The sequence below is a fragment of the Vigna umbellata genome, chromosome 8 (assembly GCF_029865625.1).
Source record: "Vigna umbellata cultivar VRB3 chromosome 8, Vumbellata_1.0, whole genome shotgun sequence".
Lineage (NCBI taxonomy): Eukaryota > Viridiplantae > Streptophyta > Magnoliopsida > Fabales > Fabaceae > Vigna > Vigna umbellata.
The window spans coordinates 40550466-40577769 of NC_142172.1; the positions used below are offsets into that span (position 1 = coordinate 40550466).

The 27304-nt window shown below is 26.7% G+C and overlaps 2 protein-coding genes and 1 long non-coding RNA gene across 4 annotated transcripts; 2 read left to right on the top strand and 1 right to left on the bottom strand.

The window, feature by feature from the left end:
• The first annotated feature begins 7506 nt into the window (after positions 1-7506).
• On the top strand, positions 7507-8697 carry LOC148194685 (uncharacterized). Of its 2 annotated transcripts, XR_015781805.1 has the most exons (3): positions 7507-7609; positions 7702-8021; positions 8268-8697. It is a non-coding gene; the product is annotated as an uncharacterized LOC148194685 (long non-coding RNA). The 2 variants fall into 2 exon arrangements; XR_015781804.1 differs by lacking the exon at positions 7507-7609 and having other exon boundaries at positions 7622-8021.
• Positions 8698-12099: 3402 nt separating this feature from the next.
• Positions 12100-12695, bottom strand: LOC148194686 (ethylene-responsive transcription factor ERF110-like). The gene has a single exon (XM_088095830.1). It carries the CDS (start codon positions 12652-12654, stop codon positions 12199-12201), a length of 456 nt encoding a protein of 151 aa, XP_087951956.1. The 5' UTR covers positions 12655-12695; the 3' UTR covers positions 12100-12198.
• Positions 12696-19994: 7299 nt separating this feature from the next.
• LOC148194687 (laccase-15-like) lies at positions 19995-23042 on the top strand. Its single transcript, XM_088097515.1, has 6 exons — positions 19995-20136; positions 20658-20809; positions 20915-21159; positions 21259-21387; positions 21528-22472; positions 22595-23042. The coding sequence occupies exons 1-6, from the start codon at positions 20038-20040 to the stop codon at positions 22723-22725; spliced, it is 1701 nt and encodes a 566-aa protein (XP_087953641.1). The 5' UTR covers positions 19995-20037; the 3' UTR covers positions 22726-23042.
• Positions 23043-27304: the final 4262 nt, after the last annotated feature.

The window sequence follows — 27304 nt, forward strand, 5'->3', positions numbered from 1 at the left end:
TTCTACATAATAAAAGTATTAAAGTAAAAAAAATTATTAAACATGTATCTTAAAAACAATTTTATACATCATGAAATCTTACAAAGAAAAAAAAATTGTATAATTAAGAACATAATAAGATAAAAAGTAGCTTCAAGATAAAAAAAAAAGAACTTTTTTAATATCAAACTAATCGAAAGAAATAATGAAAATTGTTTAACAAAACAACGATTATTCAAATGCAATAAAAATTAGGGGTCAAAGAGAATAAAGAGAATATGTTTTTTAGATTGCTTACTAAGGATTTATGTGATTGAAAAGTTGAAATAGATAGTTAAATATTTTTATATGAAATAAACAATAAATAAAAATATTAAAAAAGAATAATGAAAATATTCAATTATGAAAGAAAAAATTATTTGATTCATTATAATAATAATACATTCTTTTAGTGTAACCACATAAAAGTTATGATAAAGGGAAAATACATTAGATACGAGAGTGAATTTTATTAATATAGAATACAAAAAACAATTATAAAAAAGAGAAAAAAGTATATAATGGAAGAAAAAAGTTTATAAAATCAAAGATTGAGATAATATATATATATATATATATATATATATATATATATATATATATATATATATATATATATATATATATATATATATATATAAGGTTAATTAGTAATTGTGGATACTTTAATAATTTAAATGTGAGTACTGAGATTTATCTCCATTTTATACCTAATTTAAAAAATCGTGTGTTATCCATATCTATATTCATACATACTTAATGTGATGATTTTATGTCAAAACGAAAACAAAATTTGAATAATATTAACCAAAAGAAGTTTATTTGTCATGTCTAATAATAAGTACTTAAATTGAAATGATTCCTTTACCATAAAATTATTAGGTTATGAAATAAGTAAGATGATAATTTATAAGATACAATTTAAGCAGCGTCTTTAAAAGATTATAATAATCATTGTTTTTTTTGGTCTAGTTTTGATAAAGTAAATTTATAATCTACTCAAGTAAATTTAAACATCTTGAAATGAACAGTAAAATAGATTCATATTATGAAAAAGAAAATGCAACACATATATACCTTCACTAAATAAGTAATCTCAGATTTTAAGAAATGTATAATGAAACCCGACAAGGAAAACCTGATACGTTGTAAGATGTGTTAGCAACGTAGTTAGTAAGTATGTTTTTGTTGTAGTTTTGGTGTGTTAAGGGAGTCCTATAAAGCCTAAAACATGGGACTAGGATATCAATTATCCTTATCAAATGTCAATTTGTGTCAGCCACGTTAGTAAAAGTTTAGGTGCAAACAACACTGTGTCCTTTCCGTCATACAATCCTTTATTCTTCTTCAGTGTTCTTCACCATTATTTGGGGGCTTAAATTGTGGTGAGCTTCTTCTCATGCTACAACTTTTTAATGATTTTTTCTTTTCTTTCTTTATAAATTGGGCAGGCGAAGTATCTTTTCTAGGGAAAAATGATTTGGATGGTGATCTTTTTGGTGTGAAATAGATGGTACTGTACCATGTGACCCAAAGTCTCAAAGTGGGGGCACTAACACTAATTGCACTGCATCTCTCTCCATCACTACACTTCCATACAATACAATGTTCTTTCTATTCTTCCACCTTTTCTCACTTTCCTCCTTGAATACATTTCTTATCTTCCATTTTGCACCAAACTCTCTGTTTTACAAAATCAATAATGCAAACACATACACTTTTTTAACTCTTTCTAAAACAACATTTTTTTTATTTGAGTGAATTTGGAGGTAAGTGAGAATGAATTTGGAAGTAAAATTTGTGAAAATTAGTGTAGGATTTCATTGATATGACATATTAAAAAAATTTACTTCTAAATTCATTCTCACTTACTTCCAAATCCACTCAAATAAACAACAAAAAATTTACCTTCAAATCCTTTCAAATTCATTCAATCACTCTCCCCAAATCCATTAGTGTTAATGTTTGTTGGAGAGATGAATTATGCATGTAAAGAAAAAAAGTCCCTATTTAAACATTGACAAAGGTCTCTTGCTCCTAGTATCTCTATGATATGGACGAGGAAAGTGTTAAAAATTTAACATTGATTAAAGATATGTTAGAAATCCAAATGTGAGATTAAGTTTCACATTAAATATAAATAAAAAAGTAGAAAAATATATAAAAAAAATATTTATAAATTCATTGTCTTAAGATTTTGAATTAGAAATCATGTTAAATCTCACATGTAAATTGATTGAGATGTCTTATTGATATTGTGTCTCATAAAGCAAATATATCTAAAAACCTATTAGAATAATATCAAATTAAAATATACAATTAAAACAAAATTTTCCCATATTAACTTATTTTATAAGAGTGAATGTCACTCAAAAAGAATTATTCTAATTTAATCACGCAACTTTTTTGTAAAAATAAATACAAAATATATTTATTATAAAAGAATAAATTAAAAATTATAAGGATAAGTTTGATTTTATCATGGTTGGTAAATTAAGTTAAATTTATATTTCAGTTAAGGAATACGAAAATCAATAAAAATAATTGACTTTTGTAAATAAGACGTAGAAAATGTCTACTTAACAAAGAGATCTACGTTTTTTTTTTCTATGAATAATTAAATTATACTTGTGTGATACTTTATGACTTAACATGTTATTTTTTGTAATATATATATATATATCTCTTTTTTTCTTTTCATTTCCCTTTTCTTAAATATTGTGCTCAATATATATGTATAACGAATTGAAGGATTTGTTCCCACCATTTTAAAATTATACCAGAAAAATTGTCAAAGCTACACATGAAAAAAGAATCAACATTTCCCTTCTTGTATGTGGATGTCAAGAAAAGTTATCTATTAATTGTTTTTTTCCAGAGTATTTAAAGAAAATATAATGCAAAAGGTTTTTTTCATGGTAAAATATTTTAACTAGAAAAACAAAAATAAGATAGAATGCAGTTTAGTTTTATCTTTCAAGAAAATGAAGGGAGAGTTTGTTTTAGCCATGCCAGTGTATAAAAGGTAAAGAAAGGAATAACGTGTTTATTAAAAACATAAATGTCCATAAGAACAACGACACACGTATAAGGTTAAGATTATCTTTTTATTTTACACCATCTTTCTTTTATTCTTAATTCCTTTCTGACATACTCTTAAATAATCCAGAAAAAACGCTTATTTTCTATGAGAGAAATAACTCGATATTAAGCATGTTTTGAAACAAAAATGTATGAAGAATACTGGGACAATAATTATTTATTATGAAAATTAACTCGAGCTTTTAAAAATAGTACAGGCATATTATATTTTTATTATTAGGTTGCGTAACTTGATGAACACTAACTAAATAGAATAATGAATAAAATCACACACTAAATAGTAAATCCCATGTAAGGGAACGTCCCAAAAATCACGGAATAAAAGTATAAATTTAATTAAAAAACATTACGACTTTTCAGAATTAATTAATCACAAATCATGCTAATAAATCAGTAACGTTTGTAGCAATTATGTTAAACCTGTATATAAGTATTATTAATTAGATAATAATAATTATATGTTCTCACTGTTAAATCATAAAATAAACTCTGAAAACATTATGATGTTAGTTGACAGCTAGAGCCCCACAATGAGAATGACAAATATCACTTCCACGCTGTTTTTATATTGGATCAATTATTTTATCAATTAAGGTAATAAGTCAATATTTAATAATGTATCTCTGATCGAATAAAGATTATTAAAATAATATTATATAAAGTATAAAAGAAATATAATATTATAACTTTATAAAATTAAATATAAGCCATAAACAAGTAATTTTACATATATTTAACATTTGAACTACACATAAAATTCTAAAAAAGTTTGAACAACAACGATACTCGATGTTTAATTTTTTTCTTCTTTGATACATGCGAAAAACAAAATTAAATTCGTGTCGAATTTTAAAAGTTCTGGAATTTGAAATTTAATTTCCCATCTTTTTTGTCCCATTCATGATTATAGTTATTTACATATTTTACATAAAAGTTTTTAAAAACGATTAATCATGCAAATAATAGGAGACATAAAATATAGTTTAAATGAGGCATCAGTTAGAAATCTTGATAAAGTTTAAATTGACAAACACATTAAAGAAAAATTAGGATGGAGTATGATGTTGGATTGTAATGACATTAATGATTGCAGAAGTACTTTTCTTAGAGGGGAGATAGCTGTTAGTTAAAAGCAACCTTGATGGCAACAACAGCCAAACCTTGCCAATAAAAACCATTATTAAGATTCATTAATCAATAATTAATTAACGGAGAGTGACTGCTTTTCTTTTTATAGATTGCCCAACTAAGATTACACTCATTTGATATTTCACAGCTGGGAATAATTAATTTTGAAGTTTGTGAATGTTTTTTTTTTAAGATGGTAATAAAATGTATTAAATTTAATCAGGAATGTGAAAAAAGAAATGGAGAATAGAAATAAAAAAAGTGTTGTTATGGGGTGTTTCCAGCAAAGAGGACAATGAGAAAGGTGAAAAGTTTGTGGTATTGAAAGAAAAAGACATTTTCGTAGTTACATAAGATGTACACATCCATAAATTTTTCTCCCTAACTCCATCCAATTTAATTCCAAACCAAATAATAATATCCAAACCCACTAATTTTGGACTTTTATGAAAGTGCTTGATTTGGTAGAGAGGTACTTTCCCACTCCCACGTGTGCCACTTTTTTAAATTTTCTTTTTTCCTTTCCAACTTCCTGCTTTGCAAATAAATAATGTTCCGTTCTTCTATACAAAAAACCAAATGGTCGCATTCACCAGACATTCGTCTGAGGGGCCCATCAAAAAAAGCCTTTTGCCTTTTCCACATCCTTCAATTTTTGGGCCTAACCCAAATATCTTCACACTTCTCTCTGCATTTTTTCTTATTATTTTTTTAAACAAACTTTTCCGTCTAATTCATCCTTCGTTTTTTATTAGCCACATGTTCTTTAAATTTTGTTTGTATTCATTTATCATAACTTTTGTGTTACTGGAGATACATTTCAGAGTTAAAATAGTAAGACTTATTTTGTGGTTATAACTTTATCTCAGTTTTCTGCTGAAAAATAAATAAATTGTAGTTTGTGTAATAAAATGTGTTGTCGTACGACTTCAACCTTAAAAAAGGTTGTCCCTTTCTTTTAATATGAAGTTTAAAATAAAATACGCTTACACAATGTTTCAAAGGCCACTTTTTTTTGCACCCCTCTTTTCTTCCTGCACCCCCGAACTTTTAAAATTCAACTTTTATCAATATGCATTAAAAGCCCTAATTTTGTTTTCTCTCCATCTTTGCCGACGCAGTATCACCATCATCTTCCAATCACTTAAACTATCTCCACCATCTTTTCTGTACCATAGGATACCCAATCCTCCAATGGTCGACCGATGACTCGGACGACCTGGTGACAGTTGAACCAATACGAGGCCTTCTTATATCTCGCGACATAACGTTCGCACAGCGCAGCTACAAGAACATTGATTGTAGAAATAGATGCCATCATCCATGTCCTGCCACACATGCTTATAGTTATCTGAAATGCAGTACGGATCCCATAATGCATTTCAGATTATCTAATCCAGTGTGATTTCGAGATTGAATAATCGGACATGCATTAATGAATCAAAAATTGACATCTACCTACCGGATCCCGTGATGCATAACAGATTCACCAAAGTTGTGCTTAATTTGTGAATGTCAATCCGGTACTGTGCATGTCTTGTGATGGTATGTTGCAGCAGTAAGCAGTAAGCAGACCAAGCCTAAAGAGAAGAAATCTTCCAGCTCTTCAAAATATTTCTAATTGGGTTTCTTATTTTTTTTTCTTTTCAAAATGAGCTCTCTCTTTCTTCTTTTTCCTCTCAAAGAGTGCAGTGGAAAATACAAGTGCAGTGACCATGACATAATGGCGATGACGGTAGTGACGGCCATAATGGTACGAAGAAAAAAATATTTTAATATTTTATTTTTATTAATATGGGGTTACAGTTAGTAATAATAAAGTGCAGGAAGAAAAACCCAAACTTTTTTAGAACAAACTAAGAATGCAAAAAGGAAGATAATTCAAAACCCTTCAGAAGGGCCTGTCTCATTTCACCTGAAGTTAATCTAAGCCCAAAGAGGTTTTACGTGCATTGGGCCTGCTCCTTTAGATGCGCAGAACTTTAGGCTCTGCCAGACTATTTCAACATCATAAGTTTTTTGCAACTGTAGTTTTTATAAAAAAAATGTTACCATATAATCGAATTAAATTTAAATTAATGATAAATGTATTCTTATTTTTATTTGTAATAGTTAGCTTCAAGAAATCGAATTTCATAAAATATAAGAATATAGAAAAAAAATAATAATCAAGGGAGTTTATTTTTAACTAGCTGAGGCTTTTTAAAAATAAGCCACTGACTTTTTATATAGTTATAAACTAAAATAGAAGCTTTTTATACATATAAGCTTTACTCAAAACCTCATCCATTCACTTAATGAATACGTTATCAATTACAAAAAAGATAAATTTTTTATTCATCATTAAAATATTTGTTATTTTTATTTAATACAGTCCTAATTATTTTTAAAATGAAACATGGTTCATTTTCAAATTAAAATCAAATTTAATTTGTATATAAATGTTAAGTTGATTTTTAGGTTAAATTATTTAATTGATTTTCAACTCACAAATCATATAAAAAGTATTAAATAGTTTATTGTTTTTTAATCTCTTAAAATTTAAAATTTAGTCTCCACTTCTAAAATTTTCATTATAATTTTAAATCAACTCTGACCCTAAATTAAAAATATTTCAATAAAAATTATATAAAATTTAAATAAAAAATTAAAGGTCTTAATTTGAAAAGAGAATTTTTTTTTATTTTTAAAAAAGTTGGACAAGAATAATAATGAATATGTGATTACATTGAATATTGACATTGATACATGTCCATTAATATGTAATAACATGATACTAACTTGACAAATAAACATTATTAAAATAAAAAATAAAATAAAAAACTAGGAACTTACACTTAACATATTGTCTATTAATTATTTAAAAAATATTAATAAAAAAAGAATAAATTAAATAAAATTAATGAAAATTATATTTTATTGAAAAAAGTATTAAAACTAAATTAACACAACTAAAAGAAAATAAGAACTAAATAAGTATATTAACCATAAAAAAATACAAATTTTCTGGTACGAAAAAGTTCCAAACCTCTAATATATGGTGGTGTCTTCTTTATAGTATGTGAGCTTTAATATTCGGCGATGTCTTATTGTATAATATCTGTTAAGTATTTTGAACATTAATTATTTTAATATATGAAAAATTTAGAAATTAAGTGATTCCCATATGGGGGGAGTAAAGTATCTGTTTGAATATTTTGTTAAAAATAGAAAAGAAGTTTCAGGAAACAACATTCGGTAATCACGTGATCGTGCGTGAGAAATCCTTTGTATGACCTGTTTTTTTATCAGAGGGTTAGGTGCAATAAGGACAAGAAGATACATAAAATTGCTTTCGCTCAGTTAATGCTCACTGCAGTAGGTACTGTGTTTTTTTTCATTACTCTTCAATTCATTTTATTGGCATGCCACACACTTTCACCAATCTAAATACTAATTATGAAATACGAACAGTAAAGAATCAAAATTAGAAGCTTTTTGGAAGGATGCATTTATGAGCAGGTGGTGGGAGCTGACAGAAGCATTAAAATTGAGAGACGCAGAAGAAGTTAAGGCAGAAGAGAATGGAAGAGGAAGAAGAGAGAACAGCCACATTCTATGTCTACCATCCATGCTATTTTCTTCAACAAGCACTCAGGGCATTTTTCAAGTGTCTAGGTATTGAGAGAACCTCATCGCCACATACTCATGCTGCTGCAGATCCTACTATAAACTCTTCAACAAACACTCAAACATCTGTAGATGCTGCAGATCCATCATCTGTAAGAGATATTGTATGCCTCTCTCTCTTTCTCTCTGTTGTTTTTTTTATCACCAAAGCAAACATATACTAGATAAGCCACAATTTCATGTCCTCTAGTATTCTTTTGTATAGACCACAGAAGTAGATTGTTGAGAAAAAAAGCAAAACTTTTAAATTTTATAAGGTGAATGTTCAACATATGTGTTTGTGACCATATAGACAAACCCCGTTTGATTTTTTTGCAGCAGTGACCAAAATCTCGAAATATGTTATGCAGAATGTAGGTTTATTTGCAAGGCGTGATGGTAGTCGAAGGTCTCCAATCACCCATGGACCCGGCCCTCAGCATAACTAATATATGCCATGGCTTTGCACTCGGTTGTTTTGTTCCAGTTCAAAATGTTATGCTATCAAATCTCAAACCCCATTTAACTTTTTTCTTTTCTAGATATAAAAATCTTTGCATTTTAACTATAGTAATCGGGTTAATTATCAAGGAGTTACTTTTTTCTGCAGGAAGTTTTAAGGGTAACTCTAGTACCAGCCCTTCTGCATCCTTCTCGGTGTTTATCTAAACAGAAGCAAGTCATCATAGATTTGCTTTCACTACCTATTTATTGATCTTGCATCTACTTTACCATTTTTATGTAGAGTTGTATTTATGTGTGTGGGAATTAAATGATGTTCAGATATACAGAAGGGTCTTACCTGGAACTTCGTATCAGTATTTATTTGCTGCCTTGTGGATTTTCTTATTTTCTATGTCAACTTTAATATATATATATATATATATATATATATATATATATATATATATATATATATTATAAATCGTGCCACATTATTCTTCCGACAAAGAGAAGGGCCTAAACAGAAGACGATGCATTCAATAATGGCTGACGTTTCAGTACGTGGTGCGTCAAACAAGGAGCTGGACCATGATCCATCGTATGGTACATATCCATCGTATGGTACATATCCATCGTATGGTACATATTATGTTTTTTTATAAGTATTATCATTAAAATCGAAGGAACATGGTAACATCTCATAATTAATAATTGATAAAAAAATAAAATTGTGTATGTTGTGAGTGAAGCTTTTGATACAGATGCCATTTAGTTTTTTATTACGTCATGTATTTTGGTGACAGACCTTTTTTTATTTAAAGCCTTGGTTTTTTAGCTTAACAACAATTTGGTTCACTCTTCCAATATTTTGGCGTATAAATTTATAAAAAAACAACACTAAATTACTTCATTTTAAAAGGTTATAGAAGAAGAATAAGAGGAGCTCTTCAGTGTACGCCCAGTTTTTTATTAATTAATTATTTAATTCCATAAAACAGAGTATTTTAATTTTAATCTTTATCATTTTTTTTTAATTTTAGTATCCATTGTTAATTTTTCTAGTTTAACTTTATGGTGATAAAAAATATTAAAGTTAAAAAATAATAGTTATAGGGACAAAAAAAATATATTTATAGAGATTAAAAATAATAGAATAATATATTTACAGTTACTAATATAAAAAAACAACGTTTACAAAAAGATATTGAAGCATATAATTAATATCGATTGATAAATAAATATAGTCCACATGAAAAAAAAAAATCATTCATATCAATCATTATCCATAACATTTTTTTTATCAATTTCGACAATTTACCTTAAAAAGCCACTTTCATACTTAAACTTTCTTTTCCATATTAATTTTGGTCATGTATCTGTGGTTAGCATTAATCACCTTTATTTTATTAGAAAAGTTTTTAAGGCTAACAAGAAATTATAATATATAATATATATATATATATATATATATATATATATATATATATATATATATATATATATAGTGTGTGTGTGGGGTGCAAACTTTATTTTACAAATCGGTTTTGTGTAAGGTTGAGTTAAATTTAAAATCACTTTCTAATATGATATTAGAGTCATAGTTGAAGTCTTTCCTAGCGGGATCTATGTAGGCATTTTGTTCCACCCGTTGTCGGGCCATTGTCGGACCACCAATTAATTCTACTTTCATGTTCGAGATGTATATATCTCGGCGTGAAGGGGGTGTGTTGGAAGTTCCACATCGACTATAGACTAGAGATAATGCCAAATTATAATATATAAGTGGAATGCAAACCTCATCGTACAAGCTAGTTTTGTGAGTTGAGTTAGGCTTAAAACCACTTTTTAATATGGTATCAGAGTCATAGTTGGAGCCTATCCTAACGATATTTCTTGTTTCTTGGACATTTCTATTTCACCTGTTGTCGGGATCGACTAGAAATAAGGCCAAATTATAATATATAAGTGGGGTGCAAACCTCCCTTTCCAAGCTGGTTTTGTAGGGATGAGTTAGGCTTAAAAACCCACTTTCTAATAATTTTTAACATTAGCATAATTTATCCATTCTTTTCACCCTATTTAACTATAACAATTCTAATAATGGCTTAAGAGTTACAATAGTATTTGTTTTTCTTCTTTTCTACTTAAAATTCGCATTATAGTTCTCAATTTTTTTAAGAGTGTGTTCATTTTTTAATATAAGTTTGAGAGAAAATGAGTGAGTAAATTTGAAAATAAAATTTTTATATTTCTTTTAAATGATTTAGAGGTGAAAGTGGATAGATCAGAGAGCAGAATTTGTAAAAGATTAAATGAATGTTATAAAATAAAAATATTTTAATAGATTAAAATGTAAAATTACTTTTTTTATCCTTATTATTATTAAAATAAATATTAAATATTAAATATTATTGATAAATTTTAACTATAAATGTATTATAAAATAAAATTATAAGAAAACGAATTTGAACATAATAGACATACACACCAAAAATATTATGTACATTAAAATATAGATCATGATATGTTAATAATTTCTTTTAACAATTTTTTGACAATAGATTATGTGTCATTATTTTATTGATCCGTATATTTAAAACAGAACAATCATGAACTATCATATAAGCGGTTGTAAAATAATTGTAAAAGAAATTATTAAAAAATTATTTTCCTAAAATATACCAATTGCATCATAAAGTTTTCAAAAAGTATGAGAGTATTTTTGTAAGAATATAAAAAACAAATAGTAAATTCATTCTCATCTTCTCTCCCATAAAAGACTCTTCTTTTCCAATATCTCTCAAATTCATTAAAATAAACATAAAAATTATTCTTCTTTCCATATTCTCAAATAATAAATTTATAGAAGTAAAGAGAACATAAATCCTTAAATTATTATCCATTACCTACCAATTTTTTTAAATGTTACTTTTTGTCAAAATCTCCAAAAATATATTATTTTTGTTTATTTTTATTGTGTACAAAATTATCGTTTTATGGTCAACCATTTCAAAAATTACGTTTTTAATTTAATCCTGCAAATATGACATGACGTGATATGCAATGAGTCATCAATATTACTCATAATAGAGAAGCCTCACAGTAACCTTAAACAATAAAAACAATTTAATTTGAATCAAAGTAAAAAAATATTAAAAGCAAAAGAGTATTTTAAATTCTAAAAAGATAACAAGGTTTAATTACCCCATTAATTTCTAAAGTCATACAAATTGGCTTTCTCCTTTTTGCCATCCATTTTCTTTTTTAATAGATTTTAGTGACGTGTGTTTACTTTTTTTATAATAAAAATAATAAATTATTATTATTATTATTATAAAAAAAATAAAAAATATATCCTTTATAATTTTATTTGTATTAAATATTTATTTTAGTTTAAAAAAGTGGTTAAATTAAAAAGAACATTTAAATTGAAAAAATAAAGTTACATAAAAGGTAAAAATGGTAAACGATAAAATAAAAAATAAAATGTGTAAATCAAAATAGAAAATCACTTTTATAACATTTTCATTTTGCCATTTTAAATTTTTAGTCTCTACCATTTGAATTTAACACGGATTATATAAGTTAAAATTTTATTTCCAACAGAATTCCATCATATTATTTCATGTGTAATTTGGAAATGTAAGTCAGTATTTACTTTTTTTCTTCCATTACTTCAATATTCATCGACCAGAAAAAGTCAATGCCCAATTTAGAAAAATAAAACAATTTCATGTACATGAATAAATAGCGGTTCGCTGCAGGTGGATTGAATACGTAGAATTTTCCGTGTAGAAGCCATAGAGTAATAACAAATGCTGATTATAACCTTTTCTCGGGTCTCATTGGAATAAAAAACTAAAAAGAACAGTTACCAGAGTTAGAAAAGCTTTGCAAAATGGAAGCAATAACCAGAGATTCATCATCGCCATCGAAAGCAGAGTTCATCTCCGGACAAACTCCAACACTTTGATGCAGCTCCGGGGTAGGTGGCGGCGGCGGAGGAGGCAATGAGATAGGAGGTGGCGGAAGAGACAGAAAAGGGTAATGAAAATTGGTTCGAGCATTGATACCAGAAATGTTGATAGATGAAAGATCATAGGCAATAGCAGCCTCTTCAGCAGTGTCAAATGTGCCTAGCCAGTGTCTCTCTTTGGTGTAAGGGTTCCTAATCTCAGCAGCATATCTTCCCCATGGCCTTCTTCTCACGCCCAGATACATTGTAGATCGCCTAGAGTTTCTCCTAATGGGGTTTTTGTAAATCAGTGAAGGAACATCTTCCATTGGCTTGGTCGTGGAAGCTGTTTCAGACATAGAAAAGATGCAGTTGATTTTTTCTACATAACTGGTAGTAATTAAGGTATATATAAATAGAATGATTGAGAAGGTTATAGTTTAATTGGTGAAATTTATGTGGAAAATGGAACAATGAATGATGGTAGAAGAAAGAATATTATGTGTTAATATGATATAATAATGGAGTGGGGCAGGTAAGCTATCATGGAATATATATAATATAGAATTAACTGCTAATTTCTTTCTCTCATAATTCTCCTTCATTTCCCTGATTTCCTCGCATATGACATTATCAGAGTCAGCATGATGCGTAAATCACTGCAACTGCTGATTTATTGTCAGCTTTTGTCAATTAATCTCTCTATTTGTTCTTGCTAGAGTGATTATTGAAGAATTAGTTTATACAAATTTAATTAGTTGTTTTTTTTAAGAAAATCTGGTTGATTAAAACTGTCCCATCTTGTTGCCAATATATACAATAAAAAATAGGATCTTTTTGTCATGCCTGCATGATTTTGTGGTTTGTGTTTGTGGAAAGTTGAACTTGTGGTTTATGTTTGAAAAGTGGATCATGATGACTTCTTTGGCAGGCAGAAAACATAATGTATTTTGTACCTTCATAATGGAAAATGGAGTTGTTATTATATATTTTTAATAGTTTATGTTTTATTTAAAATTGATTGAGTTTGTATCAAGATTTTCATGATTAATGGTTCAATATTGCTGCTGGTTGTAGTTTTACTCATTATTTGTTAACTATCGTATAATTGCTCACTAACTACTTATTAATATATCCAAAGCCTTCTATGTTTTCTTAGACAATAATGCAAAGGGATATATAATTTTATAGTTCATTATTTGTTTTGTTGATCTAAACGGAGTTGGATTTGTTTATATCAATGAGCCATTCGTGCACATAAAAGTTAAATTTTATTTTGTTTAATATTAACCACGCGTGATGATCTTACGATTAAGCTATTAAAGTTGGAAAATTAGACGCCTATAATTGCTAAACACTGTCTTCAAGAAAATGAAAATAAAAATAAAAATTAGCAAGCTTTTGATGCAAACTATTGTAAGAATTTGCTCTTTAAAATTAAATATATTTTTAGTTTTTCAATTTTAAGTAAAAATTTAAATTAATTTTTCTTTAAAATTTTGATTTAATTTATTTTTTCAACTTCAAAAATTCATAAATTTAATTATTTTAATAAAATTTTTTAACATTAAAACGGAAATGTGTGAATATAAACAACTCAAAAATTTAATTAAATTTTGTTAAAAAAATAAATTCATGTATTTTTAAAATTAATGAACTCAATTCGATCAAAATAAAAAAATGATTAATTTCAATTTTTATTAAAAATTAATAGACAAAAACAAAGAGAAATCATATTTACCTCATAAATTTATTTGGAATGAATGAATTTATTTCATAGAATCAATTTCTATCGTTTTATGTTTACACAAATTATATATATATATATATATATATATATATATATATATTATATGATGATTTGTTTTATAGAGACGTAATTTAATAAAGAATAGATAATTTCAACATCTTAATTTTGTTATGAGGACTATCACGTGTTCTAAAAAATATAAAAAAATATACAACACTAATAACACATCTTTAATCTAAAATGTTATTTAATATAATAGGTTTATGAATCTTCGTTTTTATACATTGTTTATGGATGGTAGAACATATATTTCTTTTCTCAAACTAGACCATTTAACTGTGTAAGTACAATTTCCTTTTATGAAAAACTAAATTATCGTCATGTTTTTTCTAATTTGACAGGTTATTTACTACGGAAATTTTACTTTTTTGAGGAACAAAATCTTAACGTGTTTTTCTATTTTTATAGATTTATATATTTATTTATAATAAGTTGTTTTATTAAAAATTTATAAATTTCTATAAACTCATGTTAATATAAATTTAAAAAACATATTTACTTTAATATTTATAAATTAATCAAAAATAAAAAATTGAACATGATTAGAATAAATAAGATGATTAAATATATTGTAAATATGATAATAGGAAAATTATCATAATAAAATATAGTAATTATGATTGTTTTTCTAAAATTATTTTTGATAAATATATATTTATTCGGTTAAAATAATTTACGTAATAATGTTTTTGAGTTTAATAAGTTAGAAAAATAAAATAATGATACGATTGTAGGTGGAAATATTTGAAAATAAATTTAATGTAAAGTTAAAAATCAATAATATGAGTTTTAAAAAAATATATTTATTTATAAAAAATATTATTTTAATAAAGTATTAAAAAACTATTAGATTTTTTTAATAAAGTTTTATTTAGAAAAAAATATATAAATTTAAAATATATCAAAATATAAAAATTCTCAATAGAATTTTATAAAAATTTAATATACAAAAGGTATAAAATTCAAAAATTAAAATTTATTTTCAAATTCAAATTAGATGACTATTTGTTGAAGTTATTAGTTATTTAAAATAAAGTTAATAGTTAGAAAAACTAAATTACGTATTAATAAAGATTTTTTTTTGAAAAAAAAAATAGTAATAGATGTCTAGTGAACAAAGAATAAAGAATAAGATGAATTATGGAAATTTATTTGAATTAAATTTGGTAAATAGATATTTATAGAGTTAAAATAATTTAACTTGTTAAAATTTTGGTGGAAACAAAAATGTCAAATATTTTTGCCTACAATCATATTATTATTTAATTTTACTTTTTTTAACTTATTACACAAAAAAATCTACTACATAAATTATTTTAAAAAAATTAATATACACTTATCAACTTTAATTAAAAAACAACAACAATATTAATAATATTTTATTATTTTATTATGATACCTTTTCTATATACCATAATTACAGTATATTTGAATAATTTTGTTTATTATATTCATTCTTCAAATTTTTTATTTCCAAATAATTTATAAATATTAAATTAAATATATTTTTCAAATTTATATTTACATGAATTATAATTTTTTGATAAAATATATTATTATAAATAAATATACAAATCTATAAAACTAGAAAAAGATGTTGAAGAATTCGTTCTTTAAAAAACAGAATTTTAGTAACAAACAACTTGTAAAATTAGAAAAAATGGGATGAGAATTTAGTTTTTCACAAAAAAAGAGAGTTGTAAATAGTAAAAAGGTTTAGTTTGGAAAAAAAAATCTGATAATCTACTCACATTAATAAAATTTAAAAGTGATTTATAACAGGAAAAGGTAATGTGTGTGAGAGGAAAAAAATTGTCACATATTATCCTATGATTTATGAAGAATGAATTATAATTATTTTATATTGAAATTATTAAACGTATGTTTAATTTAGATATATTATTTTGGTTTTAAAATTAACTGGAAGAAAAGACGCAATGGAGGAAAAGACAACAAAAGAATACATGAACATGGAATATTATTGTTCTTTGATCCCTTTTATAATTGAAACTGGATTCTATAACGACAGTGGTGATTTTGTCAAATTTAAACCCAACACCACTTCAATAGCTTTAGCAGCTATGTAACAAAGGTTTTGGTTTAGTGCTTGAGATAAATGGATGAATCAATAATGTTTTATTATAATCGATTTATCATAATAGAAATTGATGATAAAATCCAATTCATATATAAGAAAAAAAACAGAATATGCAAATATTAAATCTTAAAAGTAAAAAGAATTACAAACCTTCGGTCTCAGATTTTGTTCACTTGACTGGATTTTGGAGAAAGTGATTGAGAATATTTGAAGAAAAATTTTGTTGTTGTTTATTTAAGTGAATTTGGAAGTAAATTTTTTTAATTTGTCACGTCAATCAAATCCTACACCAATTCTCAAAAATGTTACTTCCAAATCCACTTTCATTTACCTCCAAATTTAGTCAAATAAACAAAAAAAAAATTTACTTTCAAATCCTCTGAAATTCGCTCAATCACTTTCCCCTAAATCCATTCCATTGAAGTGAACAAGACATTAAAGTTTAATTAGATTGGTGGTATGGTGTTTTTTTTTTGTTGTCTTATAATCCATTGGGGAAGATTTCTCCAATTATTTCCCTTTCGAAATTCTACAAATAAATGTATAGTTAGAGTATTGATATTTTTATTTCTATATTGAAGGACTGGTAAATAAAAAGTCAATGTAATTAAATGTAATTAATTTTAATATTGACTAAGTTATAATTAAAGTATAATTATTTATAATTGGATCATAATTAGGTTGTTGTAATCAAAATGTATTTTAAAACATATAAATATATGAGATAAGAAGATAAATGATTTATATTTACTGTTAAATTAAGAAAATTAATATCTGAACTATTAATATTTTGTTAACTGTAATACTTTCTCTAAATATTTTTAAAGCAATTTGGACGAACGAATTTGAAGATTGAAATAATCAAAGACTTAAATTACAAAACAACATTTTAAAGCGTAAAAGACTCATCAAAATTGAACTGATAACCTTGATTGTTTACTTGAAAACACTTACAAATCTTTTTCATTTTAAATTTAAGCTTTTAATTGAGGTTATAGTCCCTCTAGTTATTAAGATACTAGGTCGAGAACGAGGTTATCTTCGTAAGAAATCCATTGATATACATATGGTTTCTCATTAATTCGTTTGGCAAATGATATTTGCGCTATCAAAAGAAAGTATATAGTTCGGTACATTATGAAATTAATTGCAATAATATATAGTTATTGAAAACTAATTTGCAAACATTTATGTAGACTTTATATTATGTTCCTTTTTAAGGTTGAGTGGAGGAATTTGTACACAAGCTATCCAACCATACAAAATACAGGTTGAGGTTGAGACCCGTAGGCCTATTTATTAAATATTTTAAATAAAAAATTATATATTTTAGATGCTAATAAAATTATGCCGTATATATATATATATATATATATATATATATATATATATATATATATATATATATATATATAAAATTGTCATTATTGTTTGAGTAAAAAAACTCATCTTAGTGCACATTGTATTAATTTATTTTATGGGGTGTTTGATAAAAAGGTGTTTTCATATAAGGAAATAATCCATCCTTATAATTATGATATTTAAAATATGATTGATTAATTATAAATATTCCCGTAAACATTTATACATTTTAAAAATAAAGAATAATACATTATACTTATTCTTTTATCAAATGATTCAATAAGAATTATATAAGATTTTTATTATAATAAAACTTTTCTAGTAAACTTGAATTAAATATAATTACTTAAACTTTAACATCTTAATTAACTTTCATATTAGATGTAATTAATTAAGCTGTGACATCTCAACTAAACTGGACAATTATAAAAGTTAGTTTAGTTATCTAAACACTTTTAAGAAGAATCAAAATATAAAACATATCCTGTCAAGTCCGACGTCCATATGGCCCACATCAGGGGAAAATATTTAATCTTTTTCACTGCAATCGTGTGGATAGGAGTGTACGTGAGTTGAGACAATTCAATTTATGATAAACAAATAATTATTTAAAATTGATTTATTTATTCAATCTAGTTCAATAGAAGCTTAAATTTGACTTGTTAAAAAATATTAAATTTAAATTTGTTCATTTTTATTTCATTTAGAATTTGACTAATATTTTTGTAATTTTTTTTAAAGTTTTATTAATACATCTTCTTAAAATTATTTTAATAATAATCTACTAATATAAATATGTATAAACTTTATTTTTCTTAGAAAATTTATTCAGACATTAAAAAATGTTATTATTTTATACAAATGCAACTCAGTAATAAAACATGATCAATGTTAAAATAGGTGTATCAATAAAACATAAACTTGAATGTTAAAACCAACGGTAATATGAAAAATAAATCGTGATAAAATTTGATATTTTTTAGTGATATAATACTTTTCATATTTTATATATAAGCAAGTTATTTGATTATTCATAATCCAAATTATTTAAAATTTAAACTCGGCTCGTTTAAACAATTAAACTTAATCGAAAAAGTTTACTTATTTATTTAATTTAACCAATAATTAACCTATATAACTTTGAATAATTGAGAAATAATTTGGATCATTTACCCTCTACATGAAAGTACATTCAAAGTACAGATCATAATATACATAATGAAAGTTCAGAATTAAAAATAGCAATAAAACAGTCAACTTTTATTTTGATTAAACCATCATAACTTCTAGTATCATCTAAATTAGTAATTCATTATGGGTTTTTAAGAAAGTTGTTGTTGCAGTGCTTTCATTACAGTTTATTTTGGGAAAAATTTTATTTGTTTTCGACGGTTTGAATACGAACACGAACAATGATTATTATTCATTGTATTACATAGTAGTCAAACTAATATGAGTAAGTTTATTTATCGCATAATACCAACACAATTATATGTAGAGAAAAACAACGAATCACACAATTATAATTGGAAAAAAAATAACTAACCTTGAACGACAACTATGCCAACTTTTTTTTTATCTTGCACTTGATCTGCCTCTCATTGTGTTATATTCGTTGAATGAATTGCAAAAATTACACTAGTTAAATCCGTTTATATAACAATGAAAATACATAAAATTGAGGTTCTTACAAATCAAATACTTTTGAGATGTATGTGTGAGAGGGAAGATCTTGAAAATCGAGTAAAACCATACAATAATGTGATCAATGAGATAAACTACATGTAGCTATCAATGACGTTTGAATTGAAAATAGTCATTGTTAAAATTGAAAAGAATGATTATAATTAGAATACAACAAACTGAACTTAAACAGGTATGTTTTTAAATATCTATATATAAATAAAAAATAAAAAATAAAATAACAAATATGGTGTATGCCGGGGTCGATAACCAATTTTACAATATATAAGCTAGTTGATAGTTCTTAATCTAAATTTTTTAAAAATTAATTTCGACTCATTTAAACAATTAAAGTTAATCGAAAGTTTAAACTTATTCATTGAATTTAACCAATAATTGACATATAAAAGTTGAATAATTGAGAAGTAATTGGATCATTTACCCTCTACATGAAATTACATACAGAGTATAAATGATAATATACGCATAACTAAAAGTCAGAATTAAAAATAATAAGTCAAATTTTATTTTGATTAAACCATCTTAACTATTAGTGGTTATGGCATCATCTAAATTAGTAATTCATTATGGGTTCTTAAGTAAGTTGTTATTGCAGTGCTTTCAAGAACTCTTCAGCTCAAACTGCCTTAGGAAGATTCTTATCTGACAGTGAGGTTGCACCAATATTTGAAGGCTTTAACTCTATTTAAATCTTGCATCCCATACAAACCCTTCCTGCAGAAAAGTTCCGCATATAGCAAAAACTATTAGCATAATTAGGATTTTTTCATGAAAATGTCGTTTGGCAAGAAACTGTTCCTCCAAGTTCTGTGGTGTTTCTCCTTCATAGGTCTTAGTTCCCAAACACCGACTCCTTACACTTTTGTTGTGAGTACCTTCACATCCTATCCTATTACTGTTGCAGAAATTGGTGAAACTGTTATACGAACCATTACGCTTGTGAATATATTTTTCAAAAATAATACTTTCATAATAAAATGTTATTTTATAATAATATAATAACATAAATACATGATTAATCAGTTAAAATGGTGAATATTTTTAATAAATAATAAATGTAATAATAAATAAACTTTTTTTATGTTGCCACTTATAAATTATAGACTGAAATATATATTTTTCGTTTATTTTTAAAATTTATGCTAATAATAATTTGTAATCATATATAGTTGAGAATATAGATAAATTTATTAAACTATATTATTATTTTCATGGTATTTTTTATTGTAATATTTATTCATCCGTAAGTTACTTTTTCAAGAAGGGTGTTATTGTATTTTTCAAAAAATTATAATTTAACATATATTTATGCATTGAGCACAGATTTATTCACAAATAATCAGCAATAAACCAGTGGATATTAACTGATCAATTTTATTCCCTTGCAGGTGAAAGAGGCCCAGCACACAAGACTGTGTTCCAGAAAAAACATGTTGACTGTGAATGGAAATTTTCCAGGACCAACTATCAGAGTCCACAGAGGAGAAACAATCTTTGTTAATGTTTATAACAAGGGCAACTACAACATCACTTTACACTGGTATTGAGTTTCCGATCTTAACCATTTTCATGACCTATGGAAAATACAACACCATGGATAAAGCTTAATAAAATGCATAGCTAACTCTAACTCATTTATGCACAGGCATGGAGTGAAGCAACAAAGGAACCCATGGACAGATGGTCCTGCATACATCACTCAGTGCCCCATCCAACCAGGAAGAAAATTCAGACAAAAGTTGGTTTTTTCTTTCGAGGAAGGGACCGTCTGGTGGCATGCTCATAGTGACTGGGCAAGAGCCACTGTCCATGGGGCTATCTTTGTTTATCCAACCAAGAATAGCCCCTACCCTTTTCCCCAACCTCATGCCGAGATTCCAATCATATTTGGTACGAAAAAAGTTGTTTTGATTTGATCGAAATTGCCAGAACAAATGCATGGAAACATGGTTGAAAATGGAACAATATGTGTTATTCATTCATATGCAGGAGAATGGTGGAAGACTGATGTAAACGAGGTCTTCACTCAATCTGTTGCAACCGGAGGAGCTCCAAATATATCTGATGCTCTCACTATAAATGGTCAACCTGGGGATCTCTTTCCTTGCTCAATGACAGGTACTCACAGGTCATAGAACGATAATCATAAGATACAATCTATAATTATGTCCAGAAACATAGTGTAATCTGTTTCTTCTTTCAACTGTTTGTATCTTTGAGGTCAGGCTTTGAATTCCATGTTTTCTTTTAATTTGCAGAAACGTTCAAGCTACATGTAGAGCAAGGCAGGACTTATCATCTCCGTGTTGTTAACGCGGCAATGAATCTCATTCTGTTCTTTTCTGTTTCCCAGCACAATCTCACTGTTGTTGGTGCCGATGGTTCGTTCACCAAGCCATTGACAAGGGATTATATTTGCATATCACCTGGACAAACAATGGATGTGTTATTGCAAGCCAATCAAGAGCCTAATCATTATTATCTGGCGGCAAGGGCATACTCTAGTGGGGTTGGTGTTGCTTTTGACAACACCACAACCACTGCTAGAGTTGAATACAGTGGCAATTACACTCCATCTTCATCTCTTTCATTACCTTACCTTCCCAACTTTAATGACACAACTGCAGCTTTTGACTTCATTACAAGCTTGAGAGGCTTACCTGAGAGATACCCCCACCAGGTCCCAACAAACATCACAACTCAAACAGTGACCACTGTTTCTGTCAATACTTTGCCATGCCCTGGGGGCAGAACCTGCCAGGGACCAAATGGAACCATTTTTGCTGCTAGCATGAACAACATAAGTTTCGATACCCCCAACATTAACATACTAGAAGCCTATTACTACCATGTCAATGGGATATACAAAACGGGATTTCCCAGATTCCCACCCTTTATATTTAACTTCACTGCAGACTTTTTGCCTTTAACATTGAATATACCAAAGCGAGAGACTAGGGTTAACGTGCTGAACTATGGTGCAACGGTTGAAATTGTATTCCAAGGAACAAACGTTGTTGCAGGGATAGACCATCCGATGCATCTCCATGGGTTCAGTTTCCATGTCGTTGGATATGGGTTAGGCAATTTCAATCAAAGCAAGGATCCCGTGACTTTCAATCTCATTGATCCTCCTTATTTGAACACAGTTATTGTGCCAATTAATGGTTGGACTGCTGTTAGGTTTGTGGCTAGCAACCCTGGTATGTGGCGTGGGATACTGCGTTTGTGTTTGTGTGCGTGTATATAATTCTTAATCTCCGTTTCTAATTTTATTAGCGGACACTGTTTTGTTGCATGAACTCATGTACCTTTTAAATGACAGGAGTATGGTTCATGCACTGCCATCTAGAACGCCACCAAGCTTGGGGCATGGAAACAGTGTTTATTGTGAACAATGGAAAGGCTTCAAATGAAACATTACCACCACCACCGCCAGACATGCCCCCATGTTGAAGAATATCCTAGGCATTTTATGTTTATTGATTTTTTCTCCCTTTGATTTATTCTGTGTTTTTTATACTGAAAAACAATACTTTAAAAGTTTGCCACAAAGATGGGATATGATGCAAGATACTGAGTTTATGGGGAGTTACTGTTGATAGAATTTGAATTTAAATTATTGTTACGCTTAGTTAGACTCAATTTTAATTTTATAAGTTGTTTTTTATTTTATAAAATTGTTTCCTAGTTTTATGTACGAGTGTTTGTATACTTTATCTCATTTGAGAAGAAAAGATGAATGAAGAAAGTAACAATTATTTCCGGATTTATTTTAAAGTTACTATTAAAGTTTCTCCACTTGTAATACATTATATTTTTTTCACATGAACAATAGCACATTTCAAATATTATTCTTAATTATTTTTTTTGTCACAAAAGAAACACATTTTTGTTTTATCTTATCTTGTTGGTTTGAAAGAGAGAAAACAAAGAAGAGAGAAAACAAAAAAGAGACAAAACAGAGAAGAGACAAAACAGAGAAAAGGCAAAACAGAGGATACACACTCAAGGAAAAGAATTTTGATGGTAAAAATATTATCTACACTAAGTGTATGAAAAGAATAAATGACTTTTATTTATAGAATGTACAAGATTCTAAACTAAAACAATTTAAAGATAGAAAAACATACTTGAATTAATATAACATTTTTCCTTAATTCAAGTATTAAAGTTAACCAAGCCTAACTCAGATATTAGGATATTAAATTTGTCCTTCTTCAAAGGTTTAGCAAAAATAAGTTTAATACGTAAGTGGGTGGGGGCACTAAATCAATTTTTAACCTTCCATTGTTAACTAGTTCCCTCAAAAAATGAAATCTAGTCGTTATATGTTTGCTCCTTTCATGCGACACTGGATTATTAGCCAAATTGATTGCTGATTTATTATCTACAAACAACTGGATGGGTCTCCTAAATTCCACCTTTATTGTTGTCAAAATAGATGCAAGCCACGCAGCTTGGCTTGCAGCGAAAGATCCAGCTACATATTCTACCTCATAGGTGGATAAAGCTACCATTTGTTGCTTTTTACTGTACTAGGAGATCGATGCACCCATAACTTGAACAAAAACTCAATAGTGCATTTCCTGTCACTGTTGTCCCCACATTAATCAGAGTTAGACCAAGACATCTAGAACCAACCTTGTTCTAGGTACCACTGTTGGTTTGAAAGAGAGAAAACAAAGGGGAGACAAAACAGAAGATATACACACTCAAAGAAAAAAAATTGGTAAGACATATTATTTAGTAACTGTATAAAAAGAATAAATGACTCTTATTTATAGAGTCTACAAGAATGTAAACTAGAACAGTTTAAAAGTAGAAAAACATACTTAAATTAATATAACATGTCATTCAAGAAGTCACTTATTAGAAATTTGAAGAAAAAGATTCTCCATGTTTTGTCATTTTTTTTCATTTGTCAAGGTGTTTAGTTGTTGTTTTATTATTTTTGGCACATTTGAGTTATTTACAAACTTCAATGTTAATAGTATCCTTTAATTTGGTCCCTAATCTTAATCTTGCATATAGTATATTCGCATATTACAAATTGAAGTCAAAAGTGAGAGAAAGCTCAAAAATCAAACATCACAAAATCATTTTCACTTTAAGGCCAAAAGCAACAAAATCCATCCACCGAATATGAAAAATTCGAAGTAAATTTAAACATTGGAGTTAAAATAGATAAACGAGTAATGTTGATAAATCAAATTGAGTAAAATAGATAATTAGGAAATATATTTTAAATTTTAAACTTTATTTTTAATATGATATTATTTTTTTCCAATTTAGTACTATTATATAAAATGATAGTAATTATAATAAAATTATACATGTTTAAAGATTCATTTATTCGAAATAAGAATATATTTTTCATTAAAAAAATGAATTTAATATAAATTTGTAATTCGAAAAATCGGACCGAATTAACTCGCAATCCCATATCCAACTCGACCAAATCAACCCTATCTTTTCATATGCACAACCTCCAATGCTCCAAATAAATTTCAAAAATATAAATACACTAAATCTTCTGTGTATATTTCTTTAATGGATAACAAACTTATTTTTATAAGTAAATTCAAATGTTATATATATATATATATATATATATATATATATATATATATATATATATATTATATATATATATATATATATATATATATATTATATATATGGTTTACATGTAAGTTTTTTTTTTCAGATGATTAAAGTATTAAGTTTTAGAAGAAAAAAAAATCATCATTCATAAAAAAAACATATTTTAAAAAACATTCATAAAAGATAAAAAACATATTTTATTTTTAATTTAAAAACAAAAAATTAGAAACATTCACCTAGCTATTCACCTAGTTCTAAGTTATATTCTTCACTTATTAAATTTGTTTTTCTCTCACCCACACACCAAGATGATGAAACGTCTCTAAAAAAACTCTCTAGGCCAATTACCATTTTCTTGGCATGTAATTATACTTATGAAAATTTGGAAAAAAGTTCAACCTGAAAATACAGTAAAATAAAAGAAACATGAGTAATAATTTTATTTTTCACACTAGTAATGATTCTTTTGCAAATCAAAATGATTCTAAAATTTAAAAACAAAATTTAATAACAAAGAAAAGATATAACACAACTCTTCATTCAAAAATCAAAAATAAAAAATTAACATCAACGTCATCAATTATTTTGTTATTAAAATCACAGTAATCCAAGATATTTTATGTTTATTGATTTTTTTTTCCTTTGATTTATTCTGTGTTTTTTATACTGAAAAACAATACTTTAAAAGTTTGCAACAAAGATGGGATATGATGCAAGATAGTGAGTTTATGGGGACTTACTATTAAGGTTTCTCCACTTATAATACATTGAACATATTTTTTTCACATGAACAATAGCACATTTCAAATATTATTCTTAATTATTTTTTTTGTCACAAAACAAACACATTTTTGTTTTATCTTATCTTTTTCGTTTCAAAGAGAGAAAACAAAGAAGAAACAAAACAGAGAAGAGACAAAACAGAGGAAAGGCAAAACAGATGATACACACTCAAGGAAAAGAATTCTGATGATAAAAAATATTATTTACACTAAGTGTATGAAAAGAATAAATGATTTTTATTTATAGAGTGTACAAGATTCTAAACTAAAACAATTTAAAGATAGAAAAACATACTTGAATTAATATAACATTTTTCCTTAATTCAAGTATTAAAGTTAACCAAGCCTAACTCAGATATTAGGATATTAAATTTGTCCTTCTTCAAAGGTTTAGGAAAAATAAGTTTAATATGTAAGTGGGTGGAGGCACTAAATCAATTTTTAATCTTCCATTGTTAACTAGTTCCCTCAAAAAATGAAATCTAGTCTTTATATGTTTGTTCCTTTCATGTGACATTGAATTATTAGCCAAATTGATTGTTGATTTGTTATCTACAAACAACTGGATAGGTCTCCTAAATTCCACCTTTATTGTTGTCAAAATAGATGCAAACCAAGCAACTTGGCTTGCAGCGGAAGATCCAGCTACATATTCAATCTCATAGGTGGATAAAGCTATCACTTGTTGCTTTTTACTATACTAGGAGATCGATGCACCCATAAACTTGAACAAAAACTCAATAATGCCTCTCCCGTCATTGTTGCCCCCACATTAATTAGAGTCAGACTAGCCCATTAAGACATCTAGAACCAATCTTGTTCTAGGTACCATTGTTGGTTTGAAAGAGAGAAAACAAAGAGGAGACAAAACAGAAGATACACACTCAAAGAAAAAAATTTTGATAAGAAATATTATTTACTAACTGTATGAAAAGAATAAATGACTATTATGTATACATTCTACAAGAATCTAAACCACAACAGTTTAAAAGTAGAAAAACATACTTAAATTAATACAACATATCTTTATCTTTCTAGAAGTCATTTATTAGAAATTTGAAGAAAAAGATTGTCCGTGTTTTGTCATTTGTCAAAGTGTTTATTTTTTGTTTTATTATTTTTGGCACATTTGAGTTATTTACAAACTTCAATGTTAATAGTATCCTTTAATTTGGTCCCTAATCTTAATCTTGCATATAGTATATTCGCATATTACAAATTGAAGTCAAAAGTGAGAGAATGCTCAAAAATCAAACATCACAAAATCATTTTCACTTTAAGGCCAAAAACAACAAAATCCTTTCCACCGATTATGAAAAATTCGAAGTAAATTTAAACATTAGAGTTAAATTAGATAAACGAGTAATGTTGATAAATCAAATTGAGTAAATTAGATAATTAGGAAATATATTTTAAATTTTAAACTTTATTTTTAATATGATATTATTTTTTTCCAATTTAGTAGTAATTATATAAAATGATAATCATTATAATAATCATTATTAGAATTATACATGTTTAAAGATTCATTTATTCAAAATAAGAATATATTTTTCATTAAAAAAATGAATTTAATATAAATTTGTAATTCGAAAAATCGGACCGAATTAACTCGCAATCCATATCCAACTCGACCAAATCAACCC